Source organism: Camelus ferus, chromosome 13 (assembly GCF_009834535.1).
Source record: "Camelus ferus isolate YT-003-E chromosome 13, BCGSAC_Cfer_1.0, whole genome shotgun sequence".
Lineage (NCBI taxonomy): Eukaryota > Metazoa > Chordata > Mammalia > Artiodactyla > Camelidae > Camelus > Camelus ferus.
In genome coordinates, this window is record NC_045708.1 from 19,043,494 (window position 1) to 19,056,073 (window position 12,580).

General features: G+C 37.9%; 1 protein-coding gene across 3 annotated transcripts in view; it reads right to left on the reverse strand.

Moving 5' to 3' along the window:
• WASF2 (WASP family member 2) overlaps positions 1-12,580 on the reverse strand; it is a 59,955-nt gene that overhangs the window by 18,227 nt on the left and 29,148 nt on the right. For all 3 annotated transcript variants that reach the window (XM_032495617.1, XM_032495616.1, XM_032495618.1), the window contains exon 2: positions 100-272. In XM_032495617.1, the coding sequence (XP_032351508.1) occupies positions 100-229 (130 nt within the window). In that variant the 5' untranslated portion in view covers positions 230-272. The remainder of the gene's footprint in view (positions 1-99; positions 273-12,580) is intronic.

Consider the following 12,580-nt stretch of genomic DNA (forward strand, 5'->3'; position numbering starts at 1 on the left):
GCAGATGGGGGAGAAATAGGAAAACGGGAGGAGAAGGAAACTAAATAAAGAGCACCAACGACCCCTGAGGGCAAAGCACAGGCTCTCTGCGGCACTCACTCAGGCTGCCCAGCTGTCGGATGACATTTGCCAGTGTGATGTTGGTCATGCATTCCAGCTCGCTTCTAACGCTAGGCAACGTCTGACGGCACAGGTGCCTTGGCTCGATGTTCCTCGTTACTAACGGCATGGTGGACCTGCTTCAGGCAATGTTCTGAATGATGAAAAACAACCTAAAAAAGAAATAACAGGAAAGTATTACTCAACCGCAAATTCCAGGCACACTATGGCTGTGTGAGTCCTTTTTTTTGTCTTGCTCTGATCTAAAAAAAAATTTTCTATCTTTTTTTCTTTTTGAAGCCCTCCCCATCCCCCCTTTTTAAGGTTTGCTATTGGAGATTTGCTGGGTAAGTTTAGAAATTCTGAGCTGGTGACTGCTGGCTAAGGTATCCAGACAGCATAAAAACCTAAAAAACCTTAAAATAACAACTATGCTCCAACCAACAAGAGTCTCCAGAGGCAAGGACGCATGGTCAGAAAACAGTCCATTCAGCAGATCCTGGATGGTACAGATTCAATCCTTGGGGTGTCCATAACCAGGACAAATCAGATTCTAGATGATCAATTATAAGAATCAAAAAAGAGCTTCTGTCATCTGATAATCTCCACAATCAAAATAAGTTGCCAACAGTGATTCCACTGATCTACACTGGGATATAACTTGTCCAGTTCTTCCCTGATGGAGGACTGTCAATGTACAACTAAATACTGCCAGTATCTATTAACACTACTAAAGTTTAGTCTGTAAATGGACAGAATGAAAGAATATCAAGGAAACTTTTACACGTTCAATAGATCAAACACGATGACAAGCAAACTGTGCTATAAGATTCCCTAGTCCTTTCTCTTCTACCCACAGCTCCCTTTCTCTCTCCCATCCGGTTCAACACACCTGGGCCAAAAGGCTCTTGAGACAGCAGGAAGTGTCTGGAGCAGATCCGGAAACCTTCCAGTTACTGTTTCTTACCCTGTCGGCTGAGCCCCTTTCCCTAGGAAATCCCCCAGCACTTTAGGTTCATGCTGAGCTATTGTTTTAGAGTTAGATTACCAAATTCCTAGCTTTACAAGGATAGGTTTTTTATCCAACAAAATGGATATGACTACAGCCAAGGCACACTGGGCTGGAACAGTTTCCCTATCTTGTGAAACGAAAGAAATCTAAAAAAGCCTAATGGACTTCATGCTAGGGAAAATGGTGAATTCAAAAGAAAAGGTAAAGCATAAAGGTAACATACCCAAGTTCCCAAGACTACAAACTCCTGTTAAAAACAAACAACCCCCCAAGAGGTTTACCTACAGCATATCTTAAAAAAGATTATCAGTTCATCACTAGAAAGTTAATTGTGAATATGAAGTGCTTAAACCAAGCTAAACATCATAGATCTTAAAAGTGAACCAACATATTGTCTGACCGAAGGGGAAAAAAAAAAAAAAGCCCTTCAAGCTCAGAGGGAGTAGAACCCTTGGAACAGACTGCTCCTTGTTATGGACATTCTGATCTGCTAAGAGTAAAAATAAAACAGGAAGCAAGCAGCTTGGGGAACAAGATTTCCTGTCACCAACAGCAACAACCCAAGAACCAAGAGAATCAGCTGTTTGCTCATAATTTTGAACCTCCCTTTAATAGTCACTGTGGCAGCTGTGCCTATCTTTGGGGTGCAGAGGTGTTTCCTGAATATTTGTCTACTGTCTAAGGAAATAATTTTCATTCCGCTCCTCTGCTAAGTTCCCCTTTGACTCAACAGGTTTTCTAATCCAAACTCTGGCGTTTCCCTTCCAGTCTAACTCGTCTCCTCCTTTACATAATGTAAAGGGTATTGGGTATTAAGATGGAATCTTTAGCAATACTGAAAAGAGAGTTTAGAACAGGAAAGGAGGCAAAGGGTTACAAATAAAAGAACTTCACAGAGCTCTGCATCCTCTGAATGCCCTTAGACTCCCAAATTTCAAGCTTTCTGGAAGAACCAGAAATTCAGGAGTATAGCCAGATGGCTGAAAATATGGCTTCCTCCATTAGCAATCATTTCAGTACTTGTTCTAGCTTCTCAGAGGAGCTAAAGGAGCCAGATCCCTTGAAAGTGGCCACTGACAAGGCATTTCAGACATTATTTTTGGATACCTAATGGAAACTGGATTCCAGATGGCTAGGTAAAAGTCAGATTCGGGGTGGGGCTGGGGAAGCAATGCTTAACACCTTGGTACTTTAGCATTTATGCTTTCCCAAGTGCCTTGGGTAAGCAGACACAAATGAAGTCAATTCTATGTCATCTGGGTGGGGTTCACCTGGAATCAAGTTTTCAATAGCAGGATAGCAACCTCTTGCCAAAAAAACTCCCAAAACCAGCTAGAGTAAGTCAAGAAATTACAATATGTCAATATCCTTCAAGACAAAACAATCAGAAAAGTGAATCTGCTACTAAAAATAAAAAAGTCATTTAATATGTTTCAGAGCCACTAAAGAAAGACAAGATTCCCTAACCTATGGAATTACCTGTATCACTGCTCATTTTTCCTTCAGATAATCAAGGTTACTTGTATTCTGCCAAAGAAGTATGGAATTACACATGATCTGAACCACAACAGTAATTTGATGACCAAGAGAAAAAAAAAAATCCTACATTCCAGTGAAGATAAACTTAGAAATGGGCAAAGACTCCCAAGGTTCCTGACTCAACTCAGCTTCATATGTTATATATGTAACATATATAAAATGTCCAGTACAGGGCTAAGAAAAAAGGTAGGTATTTGAAGTTTCACAGACCTTAGGCAAATCTTCCTGTAAAATCAATTTTATTCATTGATAAATATTTTAGAACATTTTTAACCATGGACATATTATGTAGTAGAATGCAACAGTCACGTAAATTTAAAGATAAAACCCTAGTCTTTAACACAAATGTGTACGTTCTTAGCAGCACTATTTACGATAGCCAAGACATGGAAACAGCCTAAATGTCCATCAACAGATGATTAGATAAAGAAGATGTGGTATACAATGGGAATACTATTCAGCCACAAAAACCAACAACGTAACACCATTTGCAGCAACATGGATGCTCCTGAATGTCATTCTAAGTGAAGTAAGCCAGAAATAGAAAGAAAAATACCATATGAGATCACTCATATGTGGAATCTAAAATAAAAAACAAACAAACAAACAAAACATAAATACAAAACAGAAACAGACTCATAGACATAGAATACAAATTTGTGGTTGCCAAGGGGGCAGGGGGTGCAAAGGGATAGACTGGGATTTCAAAATGTAGAACAGATAAACAAGATTATACTGTATAGCACAGGGAAATATATACAAGATCTTATGGTAGCTCACAGAGAAAAAAAATGTGATAATGAATACATATATGTTCATGTATAACTGAAAAATTGTGCTCTACACTGGAATTTGACACAACATTGTAAAATTATTATAAATCAATAAAAAATGTTAAAAAAAAAATGTGTACGTTCTTTTTTTTTTTTTTTCCCTGGAGGTTGCTCCCAGCCATGTTTCTGGACCTCCTGAAAAACACACTCTCTCTCTCCTCCACTCTTTTATACTGGGTTCCTCACCTGGACCACAGAACAAAGAATACAATCAGAGTGACTATTTTCTCAGTTCTCCTCAAGAGTATACAGAGCTAGCACCATTCCAGATGCACTGCAGAAAAGTTAATACGTTACATACAATGGGTGCCTAATGGCATTAGGGTTTAATTCTCTCATGAAAATCCAGTTGAGAAAAGCTCCTCTACCATAAGTAGTCATTTAGTAGAAAATTGGTGGAGCACTAGGTATTGAGAAATCACTGAATTAAGGAAGTGACATGGTCAAATTTGCATTTTAGTCAGATCATTCTAACAGAAGAAGAGACGCTGTATTTGGGCAAGAGAAGGCTGGAGGTAAGAAGATCAGTGGGGAATCTCTTCCCAGGCTATGAAGGAGACAACAGAAATGGAGATGCCCACCAGAGCTAGCAAATATGAAGTGAGAAACCAAGACAGGTTGCAGGGGTAAGTCCAGCCCTTCAGCCCTATATGTTGCTCTCTCCTGATAGTTTCGTACAGTTATATTCACAAAGTGATAAAATGTATGATTCTTTATTAAAAGTATTATGAAAAGAACTAAATGCTAGTGCTAGTAATGAAGAGAAAGTGAAGAAAACCAAGAAAGTAGCTGCTCTTAGCTGGAAAAAGAAGTTTTTCCATTATTCCACGTGAAAGCAGAATGCCCTGTCTTCACAGAATCAATAAAGCTCTTTTTGTATATAAAGTTATACTTTACTTTGATTAGGAAAATTATATGCTATAGTGATATTTGCTAATTTGGGGATCTGAGAAGGTCTTACCTTGTGGGGTGTTACATAGGAGAGGAATTAAATTAGAAACACTGAGAAGATAAAAGTTACAAGGAAGTAGATTTCAATTAAGCTAGTTCCTGTTAATTAGAGCTGTCCTATATTTAAATGGGTTCTCTTCAGAGGTTATGAGTTCCCCTGTACCATCCTCTGGATGACCAGCTATAAGGCATGTTGCAGAAGAGTTTCCTAGACTGTAAGAAGATGTTGTTGAAAAGTCAGACTGGATGACTTCTACAATGCCTTCTAAGTCAAAGATGATATAATTCTCACTCTGGGCTTCAGTTTCCTCACCTGCAAAATAAAGGGACTAAGCTGGATGATCTTTACGAAGTTCTAAAATTCCTGGATTTGCTTCTGCCTCAGCTGCCATAACTTCCTCACTTGGCCAATATCCACTTGCCTTCAGAACACAAGGCCAAAGGCAGGTCTATGGACTGTAGAGATGGATAGATTATGGTCATGAATCAAACCCTTTTCCAGATCGAGATTCATTTAGTTACTAGGACCGGTATGATCCAGAATGATAAAATGAACATTCCAGACAGAGTCCTGGAGTTAAGTTATTTACACCCTGGGAGCTTCCCAAACCAATCTGGGAGGTGGCTATCCAAAGAAGTCCAAAGGAAAAATTGGCTTTGGAAGAGTTCCAGACATCCAAGCAGACTCAGCAGTAACCCTCATCTTTACCCCTGGCTATTTTCAGCCTAAAGGACTTGAGAATGAGTCTGAGAATAAATAAAAGACTTAAGGCATCCCTTCCCAGCAACAGACTGGCAGTATACTGAACAGTCCAAACTGCCAGTACCATGATGGGATTCATGCTTTGAATTGGAAACTGGATGAGGTATTCTTTGTGGTCCCTTCAAACTAATATTCTGTAAGTCAGTATATTTGAAGTTATCATGGAACATTTAGATATCACATTTGATCGGTATAAAGTCAAAAGGAGGCTTTGACATGTACCCTACACTCTGAACTCTCAACTCTGATCCCAACAGCCTAAGGCAGGAGTAGGGTGAGATGAGAGGTAGGGATTGGGAGGGTGGAAGAAGGTAATAAAGGAAGGCTGCATGTGGAGGATGCACTCATCTGTACCCCACATTCTGAATTCCTGTTATTATAGGACATAAGACAGACGACTGATCATTCTGGCAATGATATTTATTACTAGCTATTTACTATAAATAAATAAACAATGCTTCATTTAGAGCCAAGGTCACTGATAACACCTGCAGATTTCGATGGTCACATCCAAAAGCAAGTATATCTGAGCTATAGCAATAACCGTAACAACAGAAGTGCTTCTCAAGGCAGTTCCTCTTTGAAATATACCCCCAAAATGCTGATCAGCAGTAGCAGGGGATGAGAACACGTGGGGATATTGTATGTGTGGCAATTAGGACTTCTGCTTTCACTTCAGCATTTCCCACTGTTCTATAGTTAACAACACTTTGGATGGGGGCATACAAGAAGAGCTTTACTTTGTAGACTAGTTTCTCTTTCAAGAGATAAACTTCTTTAAAAGAATATGCATTCCACATGGGTTCAAAATCTCGACTGAAAAATCAAATAATCATTTGACTTCAAAATGACAGACAACACGCAGGTTTACTGTAATCTAAGTCTGTCTACTAATATGTTTCAAGAAGTATGAATTTACTGTTGCATATAGCAGTCCTCACTATCATGCAACAATCACAAGGAGGAATGCCTCACTATAGACTTAAGTATCCACCCACTTCCTGTTGAAATACAGGGTGGGGCTGAGCCTACAAATATAACCAGACTCTCTCTAAACACAAGAAATAACTGACAAATCAGTTTAGGTCACTAGAGTAATGTCCAAAAGAGCTAGCAAGACAAATGGAACTCGAAGGGTAGACAGAGAAAAGTATCTAACTGCGAGAACCAAGAAAAAAAAAGCTTTCTTGTGATGTAAAACCAGGAGAAACTTCCTATTTCATAAGGGACCTACATTCAATAATTGTAAGGGTTGGGGGAGGGTATAGTTCAGTGGTAGAGTGTGTACTTAGCATGTACGAGGTCCTGGGTTCAATCCCCAGTACCTCCGTTAAAAATAAATAAACGAATCAATCAATCAATAAACGTAATTACCTACCCTCACCAAAAAAAGAAAAATTGTAAGGCCCCTTCTTGTCCTGATTTGCTTTGGGGAAAGCAGCCCAGGGAAACAGGACTTTTAAAATACAGTATCTTACTCTTTGAACACACTGTACATCTATCAAGGATCATTCACATCTGGTAATTCCATAACTTTCTATTATCTTTTGGGGACAATACCACCTTTTGTTCTTACCTTTATTAGGCTTCAGGCTTTAATCATAGCTTTACTCTTAAAGCGAAAATTGGGGGATCACTTTTACCTTCAAAATTGGTTTCTTCTAGTATCAACTATTCCATAGAAGACTGACTTTTAAATGGCCCAAATTAGGCTCTTTTTAGTAGGATCCATCTGGTTGTCCAAAAGAAAATACACTTAAACTGTGAGTCAGAAACCTGGATTCTAGTTCTTAGTCTAACGATGACTAGCAACTGGGGAAAAACTTTCAATTCATCTTTTTAGTTCAGCTGCAAGCTGCACTAAAAAATGCTTGAGAGGTGCTATGCGAGACTCAGATTTTGTATGCAAAGTATTCTAAGTTCCAAAGAAAAGATTTATTCATGTAAAATATTTCCTGAATCTCCATCTTTGCCCAAGTTCCCTGTTATGTATCCACTTAAATTACACAGGATCTACATCGTCATCACTGATGACTTACAGTCACGGACACAAAGTTCATTCTACTTTCCTAATCTAACATTAATTTCTAGCAATTTCCAATTCATCAAAATGGAATGGTATGAAATACTCCAAACTATCCATCTAAGAGGGCTTACTTTTAACTTATAATTAAAAAGAATATGAAAATGAATGTATGTATGTATATGTATGACTGAAACATTATGCTGTACACCAGAAACTGATACAACATTGTAATACTGACTACACTTCAATTTAAAAAAAGGGAGGGAACTTACTTTTGATCCAGCAATTCCACTCCTGAGTATTTATCCAAAGACAAAAATACTAATTTGAAAAGATATCTGCATCCTGATGTTCACTGCAGCATTATTTATAATAGCCAAGATATGGAAGCAACCCAGGTGCCCATCAACAGTTGAGTGGATAAAGAAGATGTGTGTGAGTGAATACAGACACACACACACACAGAGAATACTACTCAGCCATAAAAAAGAATGAAATCTTGCCATCTGAAACAACATGGATAGATCTAGAGAGTATTATGCTAAGTGCAATAAGTCAAAGAAAAAGAAAAACTGTATGATTTCACTTATATGTGGAACCTAAAAACAAATGAACAAACATAACAGAAACAGAATTATAGACACAGAGAACAAACAGGTGGCTGCCAGAGGGGAGGAGCAAAGAAAAATAGGTGAAGGAGATTAAGAAGTACAAACTTCCAGTTGCAAAATAAATGTCACTGGTATGAAATGTACAGTGTGGGGAATATAGTCAGTAACAATGTAATATATTTGCTTGGTAACATATCTGGCTAGACTTACCCTGGTGATCATTTGAAATGTACAGAAGCACCAAATCACTATGTTGTGTAATAGGAACTAACATAGTGTTGTAGGTCAAATATACTTCAAAAACAAATAAACTCACAGGAAAAGAGATCAAATCTGTAGTTATCAGAGGCAGGAGGAGGGGGAATTGGATGAGGGCAGTCAAAAGGTACAAACTTCTAGTTATAAGATAAATAAGTACTAGGGAAGTAATACACAACATGATAAATATAATTAACACTGCTGTATATTATATAGGAAAATTGTTAAGAGAGTAAATCTTAAGAGTTCTCTTCACACAAATTTTTTTCTATTTCTTTAATTTTGTATCTATACAAAATGATGGATGTAAGTCAAATCATTATGCTGTACATCTTAAACTTATACAGTGCTGTATATCAATTATATCTCAATAAAACTGGAAAGAACAATAAATAGGCTTACTTTTACTCCAACTGGATAAATACAAATTATGAATGATTTTACTCAGAAATGAAGAAATCTTATTCCTAACATTTGTGGGTACTCAAGTATCAGATTTCTTTCAGCTATGGTCATCAACTGAGCATTCTATTCACACAGGAGTTTAACATGAAAAACAACTAAACTGCTCTGAAAAAAAGAATACCAACTCATAAAACAAAGTACCAAACCTCAACAAATCAGTTCATAAGATTACTAGAAATATGTCAATAACTCACATAAGTCCTAATGAAGTATTATTTTTAAGAACTTCCTTTATTTATAGCCAATGATAGAAGAGAATGAGCTCCAGTTGGTGGTGGCCAAGAATTTGAGATAAGAGGATAGACACAAAATACATTCCTCTCCAAGAACCTGGGCTTGAGTACCTGGGAGGAAGCCAACCCTGGTCATGTGCTACCATATGGGAAGACACAGCTGATTTTTATGGAAGAGTGTCTAATCCCAGTTTATTACCTTACCCAGGACGGAGAAGTTGAAGCTAGGCTGTAACCTATCTTTCCTCGTTCTTGTAAGCAGCAGTCACTACTACACTAGGTTAAGCTCCCTATAGACAAGGCTCTAGAGCACCTACTGGCGGACTGGACAGAGAGGTAAGTTTGAAAATAAGGGAGGAAGGAGATAATCAGGGCTGAATCATATGTCAGGCACTGAGAGTAAGTATCATTTCAACCTATCTGCTGTCTAACCACGCATCTTAACCTCTATGATGCTTCTTTTCATATTATAAGTTCTCTCTGCAGTAACTACTCCCTCTCTGGGGTGGAAAGGCCGAAAAAGAAAAAAAGTTTTATATAAATGAGAAAGGCCAGGGAAAAAAAGGTTGCAGAGCAACAACAAAAAAAGGAAATTTAGCAAAATGTTTCACTGACAGCTCAGGGCAATATATAAATACACTGTGTGGCTATGGAGCAGACAGAAGCAGTAGTCCTGGATATACCAACTTAAGTGAGGAGAGAGACCTAGCAATCACAACTACATCTGAACACAGTGAGTGGAATTATGGAGCAAACTGCCATGAAATTCCATATAAACTATTCTATTCTGCTAGCTGTAACAAGAATTCATTCCTGAAAAAGTGTCACACACTCATCTATTACTAACGGCCAAGCTGCCAGCAACTAAGAGTCAGCAGCAAAGGGCAGCTGTACATCTACTTCCTCTCACAAGGTCTATTCACCACTCAAAACATGGGATTTATAAGTAAAAGTCCTTGAACAGAGAGGAAAGTAAGTACCCATTCTTTTCTTTCCACCATCCATTTGTTATGCAGTTACCAAAACCCTCAAAACCTAATAAGCAGTGGCAGAGAGCAGCAAGAGCATGGACATTAAGAGACAGAAGTGTGGATTTCAACCCACTACCGCCAAATTTCAGTTTTGGGACTGTAGCAAGCAGTCAATCTCTCAGTCTGTTTCCTAATCTGTTAAAATTAGTATGACTTCTTGTAAGGTTGTTGTGAAGAAAAATGAAATAATGCATGTATAAAATGTTTAACATTGTACTTGACACAGAATAGATAATTACAAAAGCAGCAGCAGCAGCAGTAGTAGTAGTAGCAGCAGCAGGAGGAGGAAGAGAAGGAGAAGTAGGAGGACTAATTCTACATCTATAGCATTTAATTAAATAAGTGGTTCTCTTAACCATTAAATAACACTATTAATAAGCTTCAGATTGTATTAATGGCTAACAACTACTTACAGCACCCTTATCAATCAATGAATATTTATCAGGTAGACACAAAGAAATATAAAATTCCTCCCTTGAGTCCAACAGCTTATAATTTAACTGAGGAGATAAATAAAATCACAGTTAAGTAACAATATAGCAAATAAACAGAAGTTCAGTTATCAAACAAATGATGTAGTCAGTGATGACAATAGAAAGGATGAAAAGATTGCTGTGACCTTAAGACTGAACAGACTTCCCGAAATAAAGATCTGAACTGGCCAGGATCTAGATATAAAGAATAAAGGGAAGGTGGGGAGGGTATAGTTCAGTGGTACAGTGCGTGCCTCGCATGCACGAGGTCCTGGGTTCAATCCCCGTTAATGCCATTAAAAAAATAATAAATAAACAAACCTGATTACCTTCACCTCAAAAAAAAAAAAAAAAGGAATAAAAGAAGGGAAAGGTTTCTAGGTTTCCAGGTGGAGGTAACATAAGCAGAAGTCTACCACTTAGAATTTATAGAAAAAGCACAATTCTAATGGGTTTTAAGGTATTTCATCAAATCTAAGATGTGTCATGATTCAACAGATGTTAAAATGCGGAGAAAATGTACGTCTCAGAACCAGGGAAACATACTATTTCTTTTTCTACAATATGAGAAGGTGAACAAGATGATCTTTAGAAAGTTCTTTCCAACCCTAAAATGACATGATTCTATAACTCAGACTTACAAGACAATATTCAAATTTTACCAAACCATCAACACCATGAGAAGAACAAAGATAATAAAAATAAGAGAGACTGGAACCACACTCCACTATTTATTTGCAAGGCTACAATGTTTACCACCTAATTAGTATGTTCATATTTTTCTTTAAATACTTGAACATAGTTATAACAGCTGTTTTAATATCGTTGGTAATTTCATCATCTCTCATTTCTGAGTGTTTCTACTGACTGATTTTTCTAATTATGGGCCACATTTTCCTGGCAAGTCTGGTGAATTCTGATTGGATGTTGGAAATTAAAATTTTAAAGTGTTGAGTATCTAGCATTGTTGTCTTGGTTTCAAGAGTGTTGGGCCTTGTTCTGGTAGGCAGTTAAGTTACTTTTCAGTTTAGTACTTCTGAGGCTTCTTTTTAAGCTTTGTTAGGGTGGATCTGAAATACCCTTTACTCTGGGTATTTTAGCCCCAATACAAAGATATGGCCCTTCTGAGATCTCTATTGGATGCTCTCTACCGGATCTCTGCTGGAGAGTGAGTAATATGGTCTCTCTATTCTGGCTGAGAGGAACTCAACCAACTCCCTGCACGAGGACCAGTTAGCTCATAGCTTCCTGGTCAATTTTTCCCCAGCCTCCTCTAGTTTGACCCCAGGCATGTGTGTGATCAGCCAAGCCTCAACCTTGAGGAGACTTCCAGAACAGTTTTTCTGCATAGCTCCCTCTTTTCCAAAACTCCACTCCATACCTCCCAGTTGCCTTAGCCTCCCCGAACTACAATTTTCGACTCTTCAATTCAGCAAGACCAATGTGCTCTGCTTGGGATCCCCCACCCTGCTTCATGGTCAAAATATACATCTAGACAGAAAGCCAGGGTAATCATAAGGCTCACCTCCTTTATTTCCTTTCTCCCAGGGATCCAAGCCGCAAGCTTCCTATTTAAATCAGGATTGATTTCCACTCTAGTTTTGCAAGGTCCCAAATCATACAAAGGTATTGTAAAATTCTTAAAGTCAGATTAATTTAAATTTATCTTCAATATGTGTATACCATGGAGTACTTTTAAAAGGAATGACAGGAAAAAGTTGGTGTATCCTTAAAGCAAACAAATAAGAAAGCACTACAAATAGGTAGAATATCATCATCATAATCATATAACATATTTGAATAATGTATTGTTAACTTTTTGAACAATCACAATGAAAAACGACAGAAAATTTCTCTTTTCTTTTTTAAATTTAACACTCATATAGGTGCTTACCATATTCAAAAATCAATACAGCTTGGTGAACCCAGAGGCATGCTCAGTCAAGAGACTCAAGGATTCCCTGAGCTGCTAGTTACATGACTTTGCATTGGTTAATCTCTCTGAGCCTCATCTGTAAAATGGGGAAAATAAAACCTACCTCACAGAATGGTTCTAAGGATAAAATAACATACATAAGCCTTCTAGAGGGGTGTCTAGCATTCAGTAGGTACCCAATAACTGATAGCTTTCATAACTGCTAATTCAAAGGAACGCCGAGTTTGTTTGGACTCACCTCCTAGGGGTAATAAAATAATTTAAGGAGAGCAGGTCAAATTAAAAGCACTGAGCATGACACAAAGGGCTCCCCTAATTGGTTCTCTTTTCTTTGGTCTCAGTGGAGGCCA